Source organism: Mirounga angustirostris, unplaced genomic scaffold (assembly GCF_029215605.1).
Source record: "Mirounga angustirostris isolate CCGP_5_RB_7025 unplaced genomic scaffold, mMirAng1.0.hap1 SCAF_11, whole genome shotgun sequence".
Lineage (NCBI taxonomy): Eukaryota > Metazoa > Chordata > Mammalia > Carnivora > Phocidae > Mirounga > Mirounga angustirostris.
The window spans coordinates 36285186-36308109 of NW_026991719.1; the positions used below are offsets into that span (position 1 = coordinate 36285186).

Genomic DNA, 22924 nt, shown 5'->3' on the forward strand with positions numbered 1-22924 from the left:
GTGACAATGTTGACCCAAGAACACAGCAGTTATTCAAAGCACATGTTTTCAGTGAGGTCTGAAGGGCTTAGCATTGGGCAATAAGCGGCCACCTGGCTCAGTTCCAACGTCCAGTCTGTGTCTGAGTACCTGCCCCTCCTTGTAGAAGCTAGTGATGTTCTTCGATTTCCCCTCAGTCTCAAGCTGGGTGGGCTCAGATACCTTGTTACACTTGTCAGAAAAATGTAACCTTGAAAACCAGTTTGGGCTTCTCTGAGCCTTTAAATGACAAAAAGTCCTTCATCTAAAAGGTCAGCAGATCCCAGCAATGACCTAATCACTGACTACACTGAAATAAACCAATCTCCATGCTCTGCTACAGCTTCTTTCAAATATTCCACTTGCTAGTTCCAGTAAAGGATAGGACTTGTGTGGGAAATTCACATTTGCGAAAACCTTCCGTATCCTATGAAGCAATGATAGACAACACAGATAAAGAAGCCAATGAATAAAGAGGAAGGAATGTTAATAGAATGAATTTCAAAGGCTTTCTGGTACCTGAGGAAAGTAACAGTTACTTAAAATTAAACTTGTCTGAAAATGTCCTCAAATTACTTAAGACAAATTACACTAAAGAGAAGAGCCATTTCCTTATCCTCCTGAATGCATTTGTTAGCTTTATTGAAGGACAACTGACAAACATAATTGTAATATATGTAAAGTATACAACGTGAGGATTTGATAAATGTGTACACTGTGGAAGGGTTCCACAATCAAGTTAATTAACACATTCTTCACCTTACATATTTATCTTCTTTTTTCTAAGAACACTTAAGTTCCCCCCTTTTTGACTCTCACACGTAGTGGGGGAGGGGCAGAGAGAGAGGGAGGGAGAAAGAATCTTAAGGAGGCTCCACTCCCAGTGTGGAACCCGACATGGGGCTTGATCTCCTGACCTTGAGATCATGACCTGAGCCGAAATCAAGAGTCAGACGTCCAACAGGCTGAGCCACCTCGGCGCCCCGTGAGAACACTTAAGTCCTACTCTCTCTTTCATTATACAATACAGAATTATCAACTACAGTCACCATGTTATATATTAGACCCTCAGACCTTACTCATCACAGAAGTGAAAGCCTGTACCCTTCTACCAACCTCTCCTCATTTCCCAGACCCCCGGCCTAGGGCAACCATTCTACTGTTTCTAGGAGTCTGACTTTGATACCATGCAGTATTTATATTTCCCTGTCTGGCTTATTTCACTTAGCACATTTTTAAAAGTATGTTTCCCAGCTCTCTTGCAGCTAGGTAGGCATGTAACTAGTATTTGCCATTGGAATGTGGGCAAAGTGATATTGCCTATTTCCTACTATGAGCCTGCAAAATTCTCCATTTTCGTTCATCTGCTGCTGCGTGCAAACGATGCAGCAGAAGAGGCCTGATCCCTGAAGGACTGTGTGGAAGAGACCCTCCCCCCGCCATCATCTACCTGCACTGGACTGTGATGTGAGCAAGAAATAAACTTTTATTCTGTTAAGCCCCTCAAATTTTAGGATTGCATGCTACAGCAGTTGGTCAGGCCTCATTAATACAGACACTATATAAAAAAGCCAAACTAATTCTTAAAATCTGATAATTTGATTTGACTGCATTTATGGAAGATGCAACTGTAGGTTACCTACGACTGCACTTAGTGTGAAGTTGAACCATAATGCAATGCTCTTGGCTTAGTGTTTCCCAAACTGGTCCTCAACAACGGGACAGGATTGTGAATAAAAGTTCTGTGCCCAAATTAGTTTGAGAAATGCTATTAAAGTCAATCTGGTTTCTTTGCTATGGGATGTCTCAGAGCTGTTAATATACTAATATCCACTGTGAATCTGTATAAAAGATAACGAATGTAGCATTTCCCTAACTTACTTAGTGAATACATAATTTAGCCAATACATTTAAGATCTACTCCCTTCCTCCTCCATGGCAACACCCATCATCATCTCCCAGAGCAATGTTCTGCAGAACACATTCTGGGGAACACTGTATTGGTGTAATTTGTGTCCTATGGTGGATTAATCAGAGTTAGCACCAAACAGTTCTAGGCACCCCAAAGAAAATACCATTCTCTTATAAAGGGAAGGTTTTTCTTGTAAAAAGACTAACATGTGCTAGCAGATTACTATGTACTAAGAAAGTTTTCACTGCTGAAATCAAGTTACCTAAGAAAGGTATCTTACTTAAAATGTGACTGAAATAAAGGCAGAGATGAACTCTCAGCTTCTGATTTTTCTTTGTATCTCAATCTGCTATCAGTGGAGTCTGTCATATTTAATGATAACATATTCTTATGTTTTAAGAAGACAAAGTCTATGAAAACCAGCCTTGTTAACTATGAAATGTATGTGTCCACTGCACAGTATCTTATTTACTTTTCTCTCTGTTATACTCATGCTTCAGGTTCAGTGTTTTATTTTTTTTTAAAGATTTTATTTATTTAGGGGCACCTGGGTGGCTCAGCCATTAAGGGTCTGCCTTCGGCTCAGGTCATGATCCCAGGGTCTTGGGATCGAGCCCCGCATCGGGCTCCCTGCTCCACGGGAAGCCTGCTTCTCCCTCTCCCACTCTCCCTGCTTGTGTTCCCTCTCTTGCTGTTTCTCTATTTGACAGAGAGAGAGACAGTACGAATGTGGGGAGGGGCCGGGGCAGAGGGAGAAGCAGGCTCTCCGCTGAGCAGGGAGTCACAGGCTCCATCCTAGGACCTTGAGATCACGACCTGGGCCAAAGTCAGACACTTAACCATCTGAGCCACCCAGGCGCCACCCCCCAATCTCATTCTTTTCACCTGCTGCCTAATATTCCTTATTAGGAGTGTATATGCCATTGTTTATTTCCCTGTTGCCCTATGTTCACTCTTACGCACATTCTATGATTAATGTTCATGTCCCTGCATCTTTGTATCTGTTTAGGAGCGTTTCTCTAGAGAAGAGGGATTCTTTTAACAGAAACACACACACACACACACAAATTCTTTTTACAGTGACTTGCTAGACCACATTGCTTTTGTACTATATATACTTTATTTCAATTATGAATCTATAATGGATGATTTCCCACATTTCTCACAGACTTAAGACTGAAAATGGACTGTTATGATGGACACCTGGAAATTCATGTAAAGTAAAAAAGGTACACTATTCAATTCACTAAAAATAAATAAGTCATAAAAAAGCCCCAGACAGACTTACATCTAGTAGCGTGTGGAGATGCTGATCCTGGAAAACACTGTGTAGAAAATCTAAGTCCTTTTCACTGCAGTCTGTAAGTGCGTGAATTTCTTCCAGGCTGTCCAGGACCTGTGAGACTGCTCCTAAGGGGAACAAACAGAAAAGAAACAGCCAGTACAGAAAGTCAACGTCAAACTAACCTTTGTAGCCTCAATCTTGCATTTCAGAACAATGGACCAACAAACATAACTTCAAAGGTTCATGTCTTTACTGGATAGACTTAAATGAACTTCATATCGCTTAGGGATAGAGTATTTTCAGTGAGTTTCTGTTTGTCACAATGTATTTGTGTGCTTCTCATTTTTCAGAGTACACTGAAGCTGGTCTTACTTGAATTAAGGAAATCTGTCAACTATAACTGAGCTACTGGAAGATCTGGGTGCAGCAAGTTATACATCAGGAAGAGTGTGTCATTTCCACGACCCCATGATGTTTTAAAATATTATAGAACTAACAAAGGTGAGCCTTTCGTACAAGTGTATCCCATCAAGAACTGAAGGTAAAGCCAGCTGTAGCTTTGAGGGAAAAACCTTTGAAGGATGGGTGCTCCTGCTGAGTAAAATAAGCTTCTTAGGATTTTTTTCTTCCTTAAAGTAAGCTCCATGCATAGCATGGAGCCCAATGTGGGGCTTGAACTCAAGACCCTGAGTTTAAGACCTGAGCTGTGATCAAGTCGGAGGCTTAACTGACTGAACCACCCAGGAGCCCCAGCTTCTTAGGATTTTTAAGGCTCAAACTTAAGTTAGCAAAGATCCCAATGCATTCTTTCTCCTTCCTTTACAAAGTCAAGAGAATCAAGTTGTTCTCAATCTGTTGGGCCCTTTTTATTCAAAAGACAAAGACAAAGGCTGAGTGTATTGACTGACACTTCCAAATACCACATTAAATATTAGGGCAACTCATTTTTGTAGGGCAAAGGAAATGGTAGTGTGATCACTTACTTTAAATTTCTTCTTATAACCAGGAATCCAGAGAGGTATTAGTGGAGAAAGATATATACTGGGGAGCAACAAAGCCACTTACACGGCCTTAAAGAAATGATAAGCCTATTTGACTCTGCAGACAACGTGCACATACATACTCCAGAGAAAGAACCCTAAGAGGCTAGGCTTCAGAACATTAGTGTTTGAGAAATTCTAATAAGTGCCTCATTACACGTGTAAGTCTTGGATCAATAGTTTCCAACCAGTGGCGATTTTGCCCCCCAGGGCGGACATCTGGCAGTCTGGAGACATTTCTGTTGTCACAACTCTGGTGGTGGTGGGGGGACAGTTTGTGCTACTATCATCTAGTGTGTAAGGCCTGGGGTGCTATTAAACATCCTACAATGCTCACGACAGCCTTTCACAAGAAAGAATTATGCAGCCCAAACTGTCAGTAGTGCTGAGGTTCAGAAATTCTGCTTTAGATAATGATAAAAATCTTGAATCTTTCTGTTCTCTATGGAACTCTATGCTGTTTCTGATTACTTTTGGTCTTGGACCTCATCCAATCACATGTACTTATTGGTGAGAATGTAAATTAGTATCACTTTCCCAGAATGCAATCTGGTAACATGTATCAAAGAGCCTTAAAAACACTCCTGTACTTTGATTCAGTAATTCCATTTACAAAAACCTACCTTAAGGAAAAACTAGGAAATGCAAAAAAGACTTATGTATGAGGATATTTATCATATAAAATGGGGGAAAATAGCAAATACTTAGAAAATGATTAAATACAGAACATCTATATAACGGAGTATATAGCCAAATGGAAATTACTTTTGAAAAATTTTAAAGACATAGAGAAATCCTCATGATATAAAATTCAAGAAAGCAGAATGCAAAACCACATAAACTGTATATTCCCGATTATGACTGAAAAAAATAGATATACAAACTCAGGAAAAAAACAGAATGAAATACACCGAAAGCGTAACAGCAGTGATCTTTACTTTCCTATTTATACTTCATTCTATTCTTGTCCATATGTTCCAAGTTTTCTACAACAGAAAAAACGTTGCTATATAAGCAACTGCTTTTTGCAGTATGATTTCATTATGTTAACAATTCAGGGTGTAAGCTACAAATCAAGTGGTTGTCCATGTGGAAATTACTGTGGCTTTTTTTTTTTAACATTTTTTTTTTTTTAAGATTTTATTTATTTATTTGAGAGAGAGAGACACAGAGGGAACATAAGCAGGGGGAGTGGGAGAGGGAGAAGCAGGCTCCCCACTGAGCAGGGAGCCAGATGTGGGGCTCGATCCCAGGACCCTGGGATCATGACCTGAGCCGAAGGCAGACGCCTAACCATCTGAGCCACCCAGGCGCCCCGGCCTTTTTTTTTTTTTTTAAAACAAATTTGACTTTTTGAGATAATTGTAGATTCACATGAAGTTGTAAGAAATAATACAGAGAGATCTCATGTGCCCTTTACCCAGTTCCCCTCAAAAGTAACATCTTGCAAAACTCACACAACATCACAACTGGGAGACTGACATTGGCACAGGCAAGCTACAGAATATTTCCATCACCACAAGGATCCTTCATTTGGCCCTTCTATAACTATCCTCATTTATTCCTACCCTATTCCCCTCCTAACCCTTGGCAACTACTAATCTGTTCTCCATTTCTATAATTTTGTCATTTCAAGGATGCTATATAAATGAAACCATACAGTATGTAATCTTTTGTGATTGGCTTTTTTGACCCAGCGTAACTCCCTAGAGATTCATCCAGGTTGTCGTGGGTATCCATGGCATAATCCTTTTTATTGTTGGGTAGTATTCCATTGCAAGGATGTACCAAAGTTTGACCATTTATCTATTGAAAGGACCGTGGATACTTTCAAGTTTTGAGTAATTATGCCTACCAGGCTCTTGGTATTCTTTCACTGAAAACATTAAGTGGGTATTAAGTAGGACAAAAAAACGTACAAGGCACAAATCAGTCCTCATTTCCCTTGCTGTTCCTGAAAAGGTATTAACCAAATCCACTTCCTTCTACCTGTTCTTCTTGTGACTTTTACATCGTTCTGAGTAGGGAAAAAAACTCTGGAAATTAGTTCAAAGCCAGCTCTCTCATCATCCCTTACTGAAAGCCTTGTAAAACAAGAGATGATGTGAAGAAATTAGTTCCAAATGTCCCATGGAACCCCTGACCCCAGCACATCATCAACAGCAGGGTTAAATGATACCAGGTTTATAGTCACTAAAGCCAGTTCTAAACTTCTGGACTTAAAACTGCAATGACAGAAATACCAACGAAATGTTTTTTTGTACATTAAAAAAATTCAACAGATACTACAAAAACCTAATTATCATTTTCATTATCTTAATGGAATCTTACCTAGTTTTTATGGTCTCTACCAGCATTGCTTATGTGAATACATAATCTAGGTGGCAGTTTATTAATACTATAAGATGAAAATAAAACAACCTTGTATCCTAGTGAATACCAAGATGGCAAGTCTAACCACTGGGAAGCGATTCTGGCTGTACCACTTGCTCATCTGTGAATCCCCAGAGCTCCACGCAATTCCTGTCCCACCAGCATGCATACTCCACAGGTGACCCTACATGTGTACTTGTTCACTCTTCTGTGCTATGAGGTCCTTATGGCATGTCTATATTTGATTCATTTCAGAACACCCACAAAGTATGCACTGAATTAATGAAGTTCTAAAGAAACATAATAATAACAACAGGGGCTCCCAGTTCTCGAGTGTTTATTATGTGCCAGGAACATCCTCAGGACAATGCAGTAAGGTAGATATGTTACCTGACCTTTCTAGATAGGGAACTGAGGTTCAAAGAAGGTCACAGCTAGAAATGGTAGAACCAAAACTCAGGCCCAGCGTGTCTGGCTCTGAAGTCTATGCTCTGCCTGACTTACTACACGAATTGGCTGTACTAGGAAACATGGGAGAAAGAGTGACAAGAAGCTACATGTGGTTTATGCATGGATATGGAGGTTAGAAAAGAACCTGACCCCTGTCGGGTCAGACAATAACCAAAATCTTTATTGAACATTCCTGCTTTTTGCCAGGTGCTAGGCAGGGGCTTTTGAGAAAACAGGTATGATCCCTGGCCTTGAGGAAGGGGCTCTCAGACATCCTATACCCTGAAGTAAATGATATACAAGAGGAAAAAACAAAGTGTCGCAGAAATAGGCTGCCGAATGAGGAGCTGGGACAAACTTAGAGAGGAGGTGGATGAGCAGGAATTCAACACCTCTACCTGTGGTCTAATCTGCTCCAAAGGACGCAGTGAATGCTTTGCTGGAAAGCACAGAGGCATCTGTTATCCGGTGTTTCCAGGAAGCAAGACCCATCAGCTCAACGGGTCTATTGACCCTCCTTGGAGCTTGTCACGGTTTCTGAACTGATTTATAGTCTTATCTTGTACTCAAATGTGGTTAACTTTGTGGGTTTTCAATCATAAGAGGAAGTATTTCCATAGCTGTACTTGAGCCACCTGTTTCAGTTTCTGAAAAGTGCCCCAAATTTTAAGTTTCTGAAATTAGGTAGGAAAATTACAGCTTTCTTCCATTTCTCCTTTATCTTTTACATTGAATAAACACATAGTTTTGGTCTAACCTCAAAATCTTTCTTTACCCTTGATCATTTAACACCTTCCATTGACCCCCCCCTTCTAGTTCTGTTCTTTCTTTCTTTGGGTATGACCAGCAGAATGACAGAAAAACATTCTTTGTCTGATATATATGTATCATTGATACCTGCAGTTCAGTACTAAGCCGATCTAAAAGTCCCATAATTTCTCCATTCAGTATAAAATATAAATGTACATAGACACTTCTTTTCCATTGCTATTTGTTTTAAACACCGAGGCAGTAGTAATAATGAAGACAACACGATTTAACACAGCACAGCACACACAGAGGCTCTTAACTGCTATTAGTATTTATTTCGTGGATTAATACTGTCATAGTCAAAAGAACTCTTCACTTTTCTCAAAAACTGAAAAGGGTGTGTTTCCCCCCCCCCCATAAAGCCTTTGAATAAAGTTGTAACTGCCTTGAAAAAAATCAATCAATAAATAGCACACAAGTTCACCTCAGAGGGCAATCTGTGTAAGGGCAGGACTGTAGGTATTTTATTCACTTTTGTATTCCAGGCTGCACTTTGTTAGGGGGCTTTGTACAAAAGGACACAATGAAATGTGTTTGAGTAAAATGATTTTTTTCTGAGTAAATTCTGAAGAATTATAACGTAACAGTTAACCACAGAAAACAGCTTATTGCACAGCCCCATTTTCCTTAAAGTCATAATAAAATTATTTTGGTACTTTTATTTGTATGTCAGTTTTTGACTTCCAAAATGCTTTTATACTCATTACCTTATGTGATTCCACAATAATCCCATCCTGTAGGCAAGTTTTTTTATACTTGGTAAACTGGAGGCTCCACAAGGTCAAATGACCTTGGGGCCGCAGCAGTGAGCAGAAGAGCAAGTCCCCAAAGTCAAGTCTGTAACACTGAGTCCTTCTACTTCAGATGGGCTCCTCCAGAAACCACGTTTCACCCTCAGCAACACATCTGAATAATTTGCATTGGGTAATGAGAGGATATCCAATTTCTATCTTCTCTTTAATCTCAATTTTATTTCCCATATAAGGTTTATTTTTGTAGGCCTTGGTCCAAACTTTCACAATGATAAATTTATTAGAAAGTAACTAAGCCCTGCCTTCAGGATAGTATTTTATTTTAATTTCTGCACAATTCATTTGTTAAGCAAGTTTGTATCTAAAAATTAGGTTGATAATCATACACTTTAACTGGGAACATCAATTCATGTTATGCAGCAGAGTGGTCAACATTACTATAGTGCACCCCTAAACACTTTGGCATCGATTTTAATACCTCTCTTTCTGTCTCAGGTAAAGTATACACAGAGTGAAATATACAATTCTTAAGTGTACCATTCAATGAATTTTGATAAATGTACATACTACATACATCTGATAACTGCATACACATATATGCAGCTATTTCAGTAACAAAAATTTGTACGTGTATATTTAAAAATTATATGTATAGCTATAAAACCCAGTATCACTGAGCAAATTCAGCATCTGCATCTAGTCTAGCTTTTTCTGAAGAGTTAACCAATAGCCTCTTTCCTGTTGTATTAGCAATCCCATTTATACAACCCTGAATCCACAACACACACATTCCTATCACCCACCCAGTCAAAGCCCCACCCTGTAAGCACAACAGTGTTTTAAAAAAATCTGCTTACTAAAGTATAATTTATTAAGTTGAAATTCACCAATTTAAGTGTACATTTTCATCTCTTCAAAAAAGTTCCCTCTTGTCCCTTTGCAGTCAAATGCCTCCCTTCCCTCCCTGGACAACAGCTTTTATTCCCACTATACAAAGCAAATTCTGGTTAACAATCAAGGTATAAGCAATAGTGAATCCTGTAATGGACACTGTATTTTGGACTTAAGCATTGCACTGTATCCAATTCAAGCTATGAAAACTTACACATGGTGATAAATCCTTTAGATTCTTTTTGTATATCGTGCAGACACAGCAAAATTTAGTATTAGTTAAAAGAACTCTGCAAATGGATTCTATCAGAGTACAGATGCTATAATTCTAATGTCGTTATGCTTGTTAAAATGGTCTGTTTTCAAACAGCAGCATCATTGGGCACAAATTTGTCAAAGTATTCTAAATAACATTCTGCTGGTTAAATGCCCATTCATATAAAACTTTACAACTAAAGAAAAGCACTACTTGATACCTCCAAGATGCTTTCATTTCCAAATGACAGGATAGGTCTACTTAAAAAAAAAAAAAAAAAAAGGAGAGGCATGCTAAATCTGGAGAAACAAAAGCAGTTACAAAGAAGTGTCTCACACTATAATTGTCATTAACTTGTATGTGGTGGACAGCCTCTAAGATGGCCCCCACGATCCCTGCCTCCTGGTATTCATACGCTTGTATAATCAAATCCCTTCCTGGAAGTGTGGGCTGGACTTAGTAACTCACTTGTAATGAAGAGAATAGGGCAGAAATGAGAGGATGTCACTTCCGAGATGAGGTTATAAAGACTGTAGCTTTTGTCTTGGGCACTCTTACTTGTGCCCTTTGTCTTTGATCATTCATGCTGGGGAAAACAAACTTCTGTGTTGTGAGCAGCCCTATGGAGAGGCTCAATAGCCGGTAAGGAACTGAAGCCTATCAACAACCATGACAGGGAGTTTGGAAGAGGATTCCTCCCCCCATCGCCCACAGTTGGGCCTTCAGATGAGACTGCAGCCCTGGACGACTGCTTGACTGTAGTCTCATGAGAGATCTCAAGCCAGAGGCACACAGCTAAGCCATGCCCAGATTCCTGACCCACAGAAAGTGTGAGAGGATAAATCCTGCTTTGAAGGGATTCAATACACAGCAATAGATAATTAACATACTGTGAGATTTTTATATTAAATCAGCTGCAACTAGAGCTACAAGTAACAAATGCAAGAGAATGTGACAATGTATTCAATTATTAGCATCCAGTTTTCTAATTTATCATTGTCTCTTATATACTTCCCCCCAGTAAACACAATGTAGAGGTAAAGATTTATTCTATTGTCTTAATTGAAATTATTGAAATAATTGTAGATTCATATGCAGTTGTAAGAAATAATACAGAGATCCCTTGTATGCTTTGCTCGGTTTCCTCATTAGTAACATTTTACAGAACTATAGTATAATATCATACTCAGAATAATGACATTGATACAATCCACCCATCTTATTCAGATTGCCTTAGCTTTACTTGTACTCATTTGTGTGTCTAATTTTTTTTACATACTTTTTACTTTAATCTCGTCACATAATCAAATCATGTCCTTTTGTAATTAAAATTTAGCCATTATATGATTCTTTACAAATGATCTTTCTGATGGTAAAAGTTGCTGAGACACATAAATTCAGGAGTTCATTCCACAGCTCCATATTAATTAACTAAAAATTCAGTTAGTTATAGAGAGTAATAAAAACCACTTATAGATTATGTAATCAAAGGAAAATTCACTTACCCTGAAAGTTTTCTTGAAAGCGAACTATAAAATAAAATGTTACCCTTTCTCCCAAATTAATGTATTTGTGCTTGAAATGCAGATGTGAGATAATATTAAGTGCAGTTAAAATTTTAACACTGCCTATCTTCCTCTTATGAAAGTGAGAAGTTAGTATTATTTGTATGACAGTGCCTCAGGAAATCAATACAGCCACATTTTTATTTTATGGTCAGGCAGTGTTAAAATTCATAATCAAACATCTAAACACAAACAGCCAAGGAGAAAGTCAAGCTGCTTATGAACCATGCAAAGCCAAACACTTTTGCATAAAAGATAAAGCTTAGAGGAAAACAAAGGGATACCTACTTTCTGCTGCTAGAAGTCCTAGGAGGAAGGCAGCATATGGACAAACAACAAACAGTATGATTTTAGAGCAAGCAGGTTATCAAGCTACAGTTGGGCCCAGTAGATGAGCCACAAGAAGCACAGTCCCCCAGCTGAGCCCAAAGTGAATCCTTGTGTTCCACGAGCACATTCCCTGGGACTGTTAAGGATTTCAGTCATTAAAACACTGGGTTGGGATTCTGACTTCTTTGATTTGAAATATGAGAAAGGAATATTTCTACTTTGGATTGTTAAGTAACAAAGGAACACTGTTGTTCATCATATGATTAAACTCAACAAATTCTAGTGAATATGTAATGGATTAATTTCGATAAATAGAAAAAATAATCTTTTACATAAAAATTGTTTTACAATGTAAACAGCATACCTAAACATGTTAGACTCTTTAGATGACAGATCGGGAAAGGTATTATTTTTAAATTCATTTTTAAATTGTGATCTTAAATAGAATTTTGGGGGACCAAAATAGGATTTTAATTTTGTCAAGCAAAGTCATTAAAGAAAATGACCTACTTACCATTATTTCATAGAAAGACTAGAACAGGGATTATCTAAAGATGAAAAACAGACTGTCCTTCTTAAGAAACAGCAGTTGGTGACCTTACATTGTTTTCTCTCTAACCCCTCCTTCCCTGCCCCCTCACCCCCACCCAACAAACACAAGCTTGCTGACCATTTTTCTCTTTTTGCCCAGGGCTTGCTAGAACTTTCAGGTAATGCTGGAAGGTGCTTTGTTTTGTATTGTAAAACAAACCCATGCAGATTTAAACAGAAAGATAGCAGAAAGGTTAATGTCGGAACTTAAAATAAATGATGAGGAATTTAAGGATTAGAATTACATTGACAAGAATTGAGGCTTGAAATGAAAACATTAAAAAAATGAAATGAAAATGAAAATACTTTATGAAAGTGTAAAGCTCTTATGTGAGTCCAGACAAAATATATAATAGGCTTTCTGCAACCAAGCATACAACCATTACTGTTGGTTGCAGAAAAGGAAGTTTGCTGGTAGAGACCAATTTCATAAATGATGCTGATAAAATAGTACAGTGCCTCCCTTTAATGGCTTAGTATTAAAAATTAATCTTAGGAACATATGAATAATTCTTGGTAGCTGTGAGAAAGTTACGAAAGTATTAGAATTTCTTCAAAATGTTCTTTGTCTTTGACTTCTGAATACATAAAAAATTTCCTTTTCATTTAGGGGAGGTGATCAGACACATACACTACATAATGATTCTTTTGTCTTTTATTCGTAGCATCCTGCTATTTAAAAATAGAGACAGCCGTTTGCATGTCAAATGAAGATACAGACTGCTTACAAGATCATTAAGATCCAGAAATTTCGGCAAAAGAAGGTGTGACTGCAGGAAAGGGAAGCAAGAGGGAATGTGAAACTGTGAACAACTAATTCGAGAGCTTGCAGGCTACCCGCAAGACAATGTGGGAAATTTCTTTTTTGTTTAAAAAGCAAATGCTGCAATCAGAAACTATTTCAACCATATCATTTACAGATTGTACTGAAAAACAAAAAAACTAGGTGATAAAAATGTATTTAACAGAAAATAAGCATGTTTATAACTATAGACAATTCCTTTCCCTAAAAGAAAAATCCAATTCTTTAACAGAAAGGGACACTTAAGAGCTCACTTAACTCTTCCTAGGCAGAAGTACATATTAAGGGGTTAACACTAAAGATTAGGTCTGTGAAGCTATTGCAAGGACCACACGGCTCTCCAGTCCCGATTCTAAAGATGAAAATGGTATTAGATGTTGACCTACAATCGCTCAATCTATTCCAAATTTGTGACTGTATCAGGTAGTCACAGTATGACATAAAACCATTTCTGGATCCACTCCCCCCAGATGGGTCTACTGTAAACCGAGTGTGAGGAGAGGAGAGGTATGAGCTAACACCAACTCAAAGGCTACAGGTGGAGGGAACAAAATGGACTGGGAGAGAAAAAGACAGACATGAAACAACAGGGAGCATGGGGGACACACCTAGAAACACAACTACAGCCTTGCCTTTCATGTGGTAAGGGCTCTGGATAATCACAAAGTCAGTGCAAGAGGAAACCAGCAAGACCTTCTCTTCATAGAGTCTCTTTTCTAAGATTCCCATTTCTGATTGTTTTTGGAAATCACCTTTACTCAAAAGAGGAAGATTCACATCCCAATTGGTAAAGGTCAAAATGAGGAACTACACAGCTACTGGAATGGGAAACTTGATCCTGTTCTTTTCCACAAGGTGTAATAAGCACATACCAATTGGTAAGAAACTGTGTATGTGAAGGTTTGTGCACATACGTGTATAAACAGAGAGAAGGAAGAAGCATAAACGCTGACAAATGCTCACAGTTCCAACAGGAGAGAAGCATTAGCACATCCATTCTTCCTGGATTGCTAATAGTGAAAGACACACAACTCATGCTTTAGGAAGGGCCCTTGGCCTTGAGTCCCAATGGTAATACATGAATACTGAATGGGCAGCCCCAAATGTATAAAAATCAAACCAACAGCCCAAAGTCAACCACATGGCAAATACTGAGTGACTCTAATGTCAGAAGGAAGAAAAGCTGAGGGCAGAGGACATATGATTCAGACGTAAATACGTACGTACATCAGTGAAATTTAAAGAGTATAACAGACATATGCATGCATTTACATAAACATATAAATGGATACTGTGGATTTTTAACAAATGATCCTTGAGAATACCTCACTAATAAAATGGAAATCTGAGTGTTTTATAAAATAATTTTGTGAACATTGGTGGCTTTTCTTCCCCCCAGGAGTACCTATATACATTTCAGCCAAATAGGTAACTCTTCTTCTGTGTTCTTCTCCCCTGAATGCTTGTATATATGTGTTACAGACTTTATAAAAAGAGAAGAACTTGTAAATTGTATCGAGAGATAAGTCACAAGACAGTTTACATTGAAAGATAAAATTAAAAGCAGGGTTGTCCCAAAGTCTGATCTGCTATGGTTGACATGGGGAATTTTTTTTGTTGGGGTATAAGGTACTCAGATCTAAAGATCTAAAGATCCAAAAAGACTGACCACAACGTTGGATTGGATGAAGTGCAATGTCGGGTCTGGAGTGGGGAAAGGGAAAGAAGAATTTCTGAAGTAAAAAGAAAAAAGTAAAATGTTGGTTTTGGAACAGCAGGGGAAAGCAACTTCAGTAGTAAAATTAAAAGGAACTAGACACACGTGGATGGGATTTGGTTGCTGACAAACTTCCTTAGAATTCCTTGGGGGATCTGACTAGATTCATAGGAAAGGAATGGAAGAGAAAGGATGAGACACCAAATGATTCACGCTGGTGAATGAATAAACAGTCCAATTACCTGAGGAGGTAGGGTCTTCAGAAAAATCTGGCAACTCTTCAGGAGGATCCCCGTAGAATGAGTTGAATTTGTGACTTGACACAGCTGCTAGTACCGCACCCTAAAACAGAAAGATGAAAAAAATGAAAACAAATACATAAATACAAAAAAGTTCAACAAACTTAAGGAGTATTCAGAAAGTCAAACCTATAGGAGATGACAGCTAGAAGAGGGGTAGCTTTTAAATGATTTTGGATTCCTTCAAATTAATCACATATGCATATACGAGGAGAACACTGTTGGGGACTGGGAAAGTACGTGAAACCATTTTCATCTCGAACTCAACATGTACCACAAAATGGAATATTCTGCAGTCAATATGAAATAATGCTGACGGATGTTTAATAAAACAGAAAGATGCTTGGGCGCCTGGATGGCTCAGTCGGTTAAGTGACTGCCTTAGGCTCAGGTCACGATCCCAGGGTCCTGGGATAGAGTCCCGCATCGGGCTCCCTGCTAGGCGGGGAGCCTGCTTCTCCCTCTGCCTCTGCCTCTCTCTCTCTGACTCTCATGAATAAATAAAACATTTAAAAAAAAAACCCCATAAAGATGCTTGTGAATTACATAAAAAAGGTTTAAAACAATCTATAGTATCTCATTTTTGAAAAAAAAAAAAAAGATTAATACAGATATAAATGACTGAACATATATCAAAATGCTAATAGCATTCTCTCTGGGAAGTAGGAATGAGTCATTTTTCGTTTTTAAAATCTTTTCCCCCCTCTCTTTTTATTAACAATGACTATCTGCTACTCTAGCACAGTAATTCTCAATCAGGCTGCACAGCAGAACCAACTACAGGTGGACTCTTTAAACAGCACACATAGCTTCCCCCGATTCCTAGTTGAGAATTACTGTCATATTGAGTGCATGACACCCCTTCGGACTGCTAGACGGAAAAATGTGAGGAACTGTGTCAGTAACAAGAACAGCAATAAAAGTTATTTTGTGAAAGTGTTCAATTCTGCGAGTCAGTTAGGCGTGGGTCAGAATATCTGGGTATGTTCCTTGGCTCTGCCATTTTCCAGCTGCCTGATACTACTTGAGTTGATCATTTAACCTCTTGAGGTCTTTCTCAGCTATAATGTGAAAACATTAAAACTGACATACCTTACAGGATCATCAAAAGTCATAATGTATATGAAAATGCTTTGTGAACTGTAAGCCATTTTGTAAGTGTAAACCATCACTAGGCTTACTAATATATAGCTAGGGGCACCTGGGTGGCTCAGTTGTTGAGCGTCTGCCTTCGGCTCAGGTCATGATCCCAGGGTCCTGGGATCGAGTCCCACATCGGGCTCCCTGCTCGGCGGGAAGCCTGCTTCTCCCTCTCCCACTCCCCCTGCTTGTGTTCCTGCTCTTGCTATCTCTCTCTCTGTCAAATAATAAAATCTTAAAAAAAATATATATATATATAGCTAGAACATGAGCACAGCCTTTGCTGGTCTAAGTAGAATTGCTCATTTAGGTAGTTTAAGTATCGAATCACTTATGTAGTCTAAGTCTAAATTTTAAATATTGAACTCACAGATTTTTCTGAAAAGAAAGAAAAAAAAATTTTTTTTAAGACAGGGAGGGGGCAGAGAAAATCTTAAGCAGGCTCCATGCCCAGCATGGAGCCTAACATGGGGCTCAATCTCACAACCCTGAAATCATGACCTGAGCCTAAATCAAGAGTCGGAGACTTAACTGAGCCACCCAGGTGGTATCCCCCACCTTTTTTTTTTAGAAAGAGAGAGGGAGATGGGGGGGGGGGGGGGGAGAAAGATAAATTTTTTATGTGTGTAGGCATTTATTAAATATATGAAAACATTAATAGAAACATGTTTCCACAGAGTTCATTTTTTGGGGGGGCATGTTAGGGTTTCTTTCCACAAATATACATTGAAATGAACTGAATTGAATGCAGAAAGGGAAAGGCAAAAAAACAGAGACATGATCTTGGTGATACCATTCCAGGTATCAACTTTTTAGTTTTTTTTAAAGATTTTATTTTTAAGTCATCTCTACACCCAACATGGGACTTGAACTCACAACCCTGAGATCGAGAGTCACATGTTCTTCTACTGAGCCAGCCAGGTGCCCCAACTTTTTAGATTTCTGAAAGTCTAGGGTTAATGCATGAGAGGTCCTTACGTGGAATCTTATAGTCAGCTACCATGATGAAAAAAACAGCACTAAATATTGAGTTCTTCTTTCTATAGTAGAAGCTTATTTCATTTCACATACATACATGTTCCCTAAAAGCTGGGTGGGAATGGAATTTTTATATATCAAAACTTTCCCACACACTGAAACTAAATTTTAGAGCTGCTTTATTTTTCTTTCCAAATGAAGTTCAACTGAGTTTCTTAATATGTTGAGTTTATGTTTCAGGGCATGTTCTAGCTACTATTGCGATCAAGATCTAGAAATACGATCAAGATCTAGAAATACGTATGCCAGGAAAGCACTATTTAAAAGAGCCTTAAGAGAGGTAAATTCTTTTAAAACAATAGTAGCAAGTTCCTAATTTATCTGTCTTATGGTTAGCAGTTTTCTTTATTTAGTTCTCTAAACTCAGTGACTGCATGTGGTTCGAATATTCAATGCAAAGCTATTATGTAAAACAGCAAGATGGTTCCAAAACAGTTTATCAATTTATAGAATTATAACCTTAGGGGATGATTCATTCTAAGAGTCTCCTTTTGCATGTGAGTAAACTGAGGTCTGGAGAGGTTAAGCTGCCAACCTAAGAGATAAAATCAAGCATAGACGGAATTGAGGTCCTCTGACTACTCTCCCAGTTCAAGGGTTTTTACTATACCAGGGGTCAAAAATCTTTTCTGTAAAGGGCCAGATAAATATTTGAGGCCTGCAGGGAATATGGTCTCTGTTGCAACTATTCACCTCTGCCATTGTGGCATGAAAGCAGCCACAGACAATATGTGCATTGCTATGTTCCAATAAAACTTTATATATAAAAATAGGCTACGGGCCAGATTTGGTGCCCAGGCCATAGTGTGCCAACTCTTGTACTACACTATTGCTATGAAAGGGACTGTGGGTACAACACCATCGGTTTAGATTTTATACAGGTAGTTCTTCACACTTCCCAGTTTATTAAATCCTTGACAAAGAAGTTTTCTACCTACTTTAATTTAGAAGGTATACTTTAGTATGTTCTGAAATACAACAATCGTGAGTTAGGAAGACTATTCACAATCTGCTAACAGATAACAGACATTAAAGATACAATTTTGTACTAAGCAAATTAGGCAGATTCTAAATTCAAACAAAAAGAGAACTGGGGTCCCTGGGTGGTGCAGTTGGTTAAGTATCTGACTCTTGGTTTCGGCTCAGGTCGTGATCTCACAGTTGTGGGATTGGGCCCCATGTTGGGCTCCGTGCTTAGCACAGTGTCTGCTTAAGACTCTCCTTCTCCCTCTGCCGCTCCGCACCGCTCTCTCTCTCTCTCAAATAATTAAGTAAATCTTTTAAAAAAAGAGAGAGAACTATAAGTAATAATTCTCAACTCAATCCTAACTATTGTTAATATGTCAAACATCAAAAGGGAATGCTCCCAGTTAGATGACTCTGGGTCTCATTTAAGGAAGTGGAAAACAAGAAAATGGTTAGCTCAGACTTCTGCTAAGTTAAACTACTGAATGCACTTAAGGAGGTAACACAGTTATCAAGAAAGGAACAGGAGAGGGGTGCCTGGGTGGCTCAGTGGCTTAAGCGTCTGCTTTTGGCTTGGGTCATGATCCCAGGGTCCTGGGATTGAGCCCCGTGTTGGGCTCCCTGCTCAGTGGGGAGCCTGCTTCTCCCTCTCCCTCTGCTGCTCCCCCTGCTTGTGCTCTCTCTGTCAAATAAATAAAAAGATTTTATTTATTAGAGAGAGAGAAAGAGCACAAGCTGGGGGAGCGGCAGGCGAGGGAGATACAGGCAGAGGGAGATGCAGGCTGAGGGAGAAGCAGACTCCCCAGTGAGCAGGGAGTCTGATGTGGGGCTCGACCCCAGGACCCTGGGATCATGACCTGAGCTGAAGGCAGATGCTTAACCAACTGAGCCACCCAGGCGCCCCTCAAATAAATAAAAGCTTAAAAAAAAAAAAAAAGAGAGAGAAAGGAACAGGAGAGTGAATACAGATGAATTGCTGACTTGAAGACAACAGCCAAAAGCCAATACTCCCTTTTTGGTGCCCCGAGCTCAGAAACAAGCACTATGAAGTCTGATAGGCACAAAAGCAGGGAGGTACACTTTAAAAAGCCCAAATACCAAACAAAAGTTTTGAGATGACATGTAGAATAATTGCCTTTGCACCCAAGTGGCAAAATAACAGAGTCATACTGTAATATACCAAGGGGGCAAAACCCATCACAGGGTTATACAAATACTCGTGTCACATAAGGATTTGAGAAAGGATCATCTTACTAGGGTTCAGAACACTGAACTCAAAGCCCTAAAAAGGGTGAAGAAGAACTTGGAGAGGCTGAGACTGAACAGAGATGACCAGAAGGCTGGAAAACCATTTCAAGGTAGAAATGTTAAAGGATGTGGGTTGATTACATGTAAGAACTGGGTCCTCGATGATGGTGGTGGTGTTGGGTGAGACGAATGATGACGTCTGAGCTCCTGGTACCTCCCCTACAGTCACAGGCAACGCTGTCATTCAGTCTAGTCAGCACAGCCTAGGTGCACAGGGTACTCAAATGGAACTCAAATGCAGGTCTAAAACCGGGAATTTTATAACATTAAGTCAGGATATCTGATTAAAGGAGGCTGTGCTATCTTCTCTGCAGAAGCTGAACGATGAGACTTCTAAGTGTAGTCAGTATGACTATCTTTAAGAGCAACTGCACAGAAGAGGTATCTCAGGAATCCTTTTGGGTCTGTGTAAAAGTATTTTATAGAGACGGTCTTTTAATGTACACGGTAACTTTCAAAAGCTAGACTGCCTAACTTAGGAAGTAATACATTCTATATTTCAGAATCAGAAATTAATAGAATTGCTTTGTAAAATCAAGAGATCAAAATCACTTCAATTATTACTTATGTAACTGTTCATACCAGGTAACAGTTTTCAGTTCTCAGAATCATTGGTGCCTTTTGGATAGCAGACTTGCTGCTCTGAGTAGCTGGAACCCACAACTTGCTGTGCTAACTTCCTGCGTCTGGACCCCTCCTCACTACAGGAGAGGACTGTATGTAAATGCTGGTTTTCATTAGCATGCAAAGGACCTCGAGAAATCCCGAAGTTAGCTCTTGTTGAATTAACAAAAAAGGGAAGACTGCCAAAAGGCAGCTATTAAAGCTTCCTGGTTGACCTCTCAAAAGGTGATGCTTAGGTGCAAGCATTACTCTTGGAGTTGCCAAGATTCCAGATGGGTGCTGTACAACAGAACTTTCTGGGATGATGGAAATGTTCTATACCTGTACAGTTCAATACAGTAGCCATCAGCCACATGTGGTACTGAACACTTGATACGTGGCTACTGCAACTGAGAAATCAAATGTAAAATTTTCTTTGATATTAATTAATTGAAAATAAAATCACCACATAGGGCTAGTGGCTATTGCATGTATAGTACATGTCTGTAAAGTATTGGACAATGGCATTCCGAAACAAACTTTTTCTAGTTCTGCAAAGTTCAGGAATTTGAGGAACCGACTGATAATTCAGAGAAGCATACAGGCTATACTTCTGCAATTTGCAAAATCAATAAAGGAAAATTATAGAAAGTTATCAGAAATCTCCCTCACTTTCTCTATGTACAGTGTAAGGAATAAATGGTTTTATCCTCTTAAGTTGAATCACATGGATTCAACTCACCATCTCCTGAACTGAATGCAATAAATTTACCCAAATACAGAATATTGCTTCTACTTTTTTTTTTTTGAGAGAGCAAGCATGTGAGTGGGGGGGGGGGCGGATTTGGGGGAGGAAGGGGCAGAGGGAGAGAGAGAATCTTAAGCAGGTTCCATGCCCAGTATGGAGCCTGATCTCACAACCCTGAGATCACAACCTGAGCCGAAATCAAGAGTTGGATGCTTAACCGACCGAGACACAGTTGGTTGTTGTTGTTTTTTTTTTTACAAAATTTCTTCGACATGCTTCACTGTAGGGAAATTTGCTTTCTAGAGGTAGAGATAATTCATGAAGCAAAGGAGATGATTTCTAGAACAGATTCTTTCTTGAGCCTCTTCCCTAGAAAAGCTCAGACGCTGACACACATTCCCCTAGCACCCACCTTCCCAGACCTGACTCCTTGCTCAGTAACTCCCAAGTAGACGGCACCCAGGGTTACAGTACAGGTGTGTCTCCTTAAGAGACAACCCCCCGCAGGGCGCCTGGGTGGCTCAGTTAGTTAAGCGACTGCCTTCGGCTCGGGTCATGATCCCGGAGTCCCAGGATCGAGTCCCGCATCGGGCTCCCTGCTCGGCAGGGAGTCTGCTTCTCCCTCTGACCCTATCCCCTCTCATGCTGCTTCTCTCTCTCTCTCAAATAAATAAATAAATAAAATCTTAAAAAAAAAAAAAAAAAGAGACAACCCCCGCAGAGCACAGATTTTCTAGACAGCCTACATCATAGTCTCACTCATCCTAATATTCAATTTGAGAAAATACGATTCTCATATCTAGTCTTGTACTGAGGCCTATGGAGTTTATTAAAGGAAGTATTGTTTGTAGAGGTTTATTTTTTTTTGAAGATTTATTTATTTATTTGACAGAGAGAGACACAGCGAGGGAGGAAACACAAGCAGAGGAAGTGGGAGAAGGAGAAGCAGGCTTCCTGTTGAGCAGGGAGCCCGATGCAGGGCTCGATCCCAGGATCCACAGATCATGACCTGAGCCGAAGGCAGACGCTTAACGACTGAGCCACCCAGGCGCCCCAGTAGAGGATTTTTTTTTAAAGAAAAGTATTAAAATTCTAGAGCTTAGTGTAAAACAGAAAGAGGGAGAAAACCCAACATCTGAAATGTCTGGTAACCAAAATGAGAAACACAAATTTTCTACTATCACTCAAAGATGTGAAACAAAATAACAAAAGAGAGGAAAATAAAAAGAAGTGTGTGATAATTCAAATCACATGCAGGATTCCATTAACTTTTTTTTAAATCTACATGTGAAAGATGGTCTGAAAATGAGGTTCAACGCTAACTGTTCAAATAATTTTCTCATTAGGGATTTATCATCTCCTGTAGCCTGTCGAGAGGTTAAATGCCAAAATGAATGTACAAATATGGAAAGAAACACTTTCTGATTGTTGAGTATCGATATTACTGTAATGAATAATGAGCCATAATCTTGAAATTTCATCAAAGTAAAATGAGTATTGTTTTATATTCTGGCATAAAAAAGTTCCACAAAACTTTCAGAATGAGAAAGGTTCAACCTCGAAAGTAAAACTCACCACCAAAAATACATAAAAATTTATTCCAACAGGCATAAGCCTTTTGGAGGGCAAGTTATTTCTAGAGATCAAAAGTCTTCAGTACATGTATATACTTTGATGCCAACAATTCCACTAGCACAGAACTTACCCTAAGAATATAATCACAGATATACAAAGGTTTATTAATGATAACAGACAATCCAATAGTATTTATGGCTGTGGAAAACTGGAAGTGACCTCTGTGTCCAATAACTGGTTAATTAAGTTATGCTATATATAATATGATGGAATTTTTTAGAACCATTACAGTTTGTGCTTAAGAGTAAGGATTCTCAATAAGGTGGACATAGCACAATCAACCATGAGGCTTTTTCAATAAACCACATGCCCCTCCAACCTCTAGCATAACCAGGGCTGAGGGAGGGATGGTCCCTTGGGTGAGCTGGGTGGTGCAGTGAGCCACTGTTACTATG

General features: G+C 39.1%; 1 protein-coding gene across 8 annotated transcripts in view; it reads right to left on the reverse strand.

Moving 5' to 3' along the window:
• The window catches only part of CASK (calcium/calmodulin dependent serine protein kinase), a 344800-nt gene that overhangs the window by 80049 nt on the left and 241827 nt on the right, over window positions 1-22924 (reverse strand). For all 8 annotated transcript variants that reach the window (XM_064573940.1, XM_064573938.1, XM_064573945.1 and 5 more), the window contains exons 10-11: window positions 15035-15134; window positions 3219-3340 (exon numbers count right to left, since the gene is read on the reverse strand). In XM_064573940.1, coding sequence (XP_064430010.1) covers window positions 3219-3340; window positions 15035-15134 — 222 coding nt within the window. The remainder of the gene's footprint in view (window positions 1-3218; window positions 3341-15034; window positions 15135-22924) is intronic.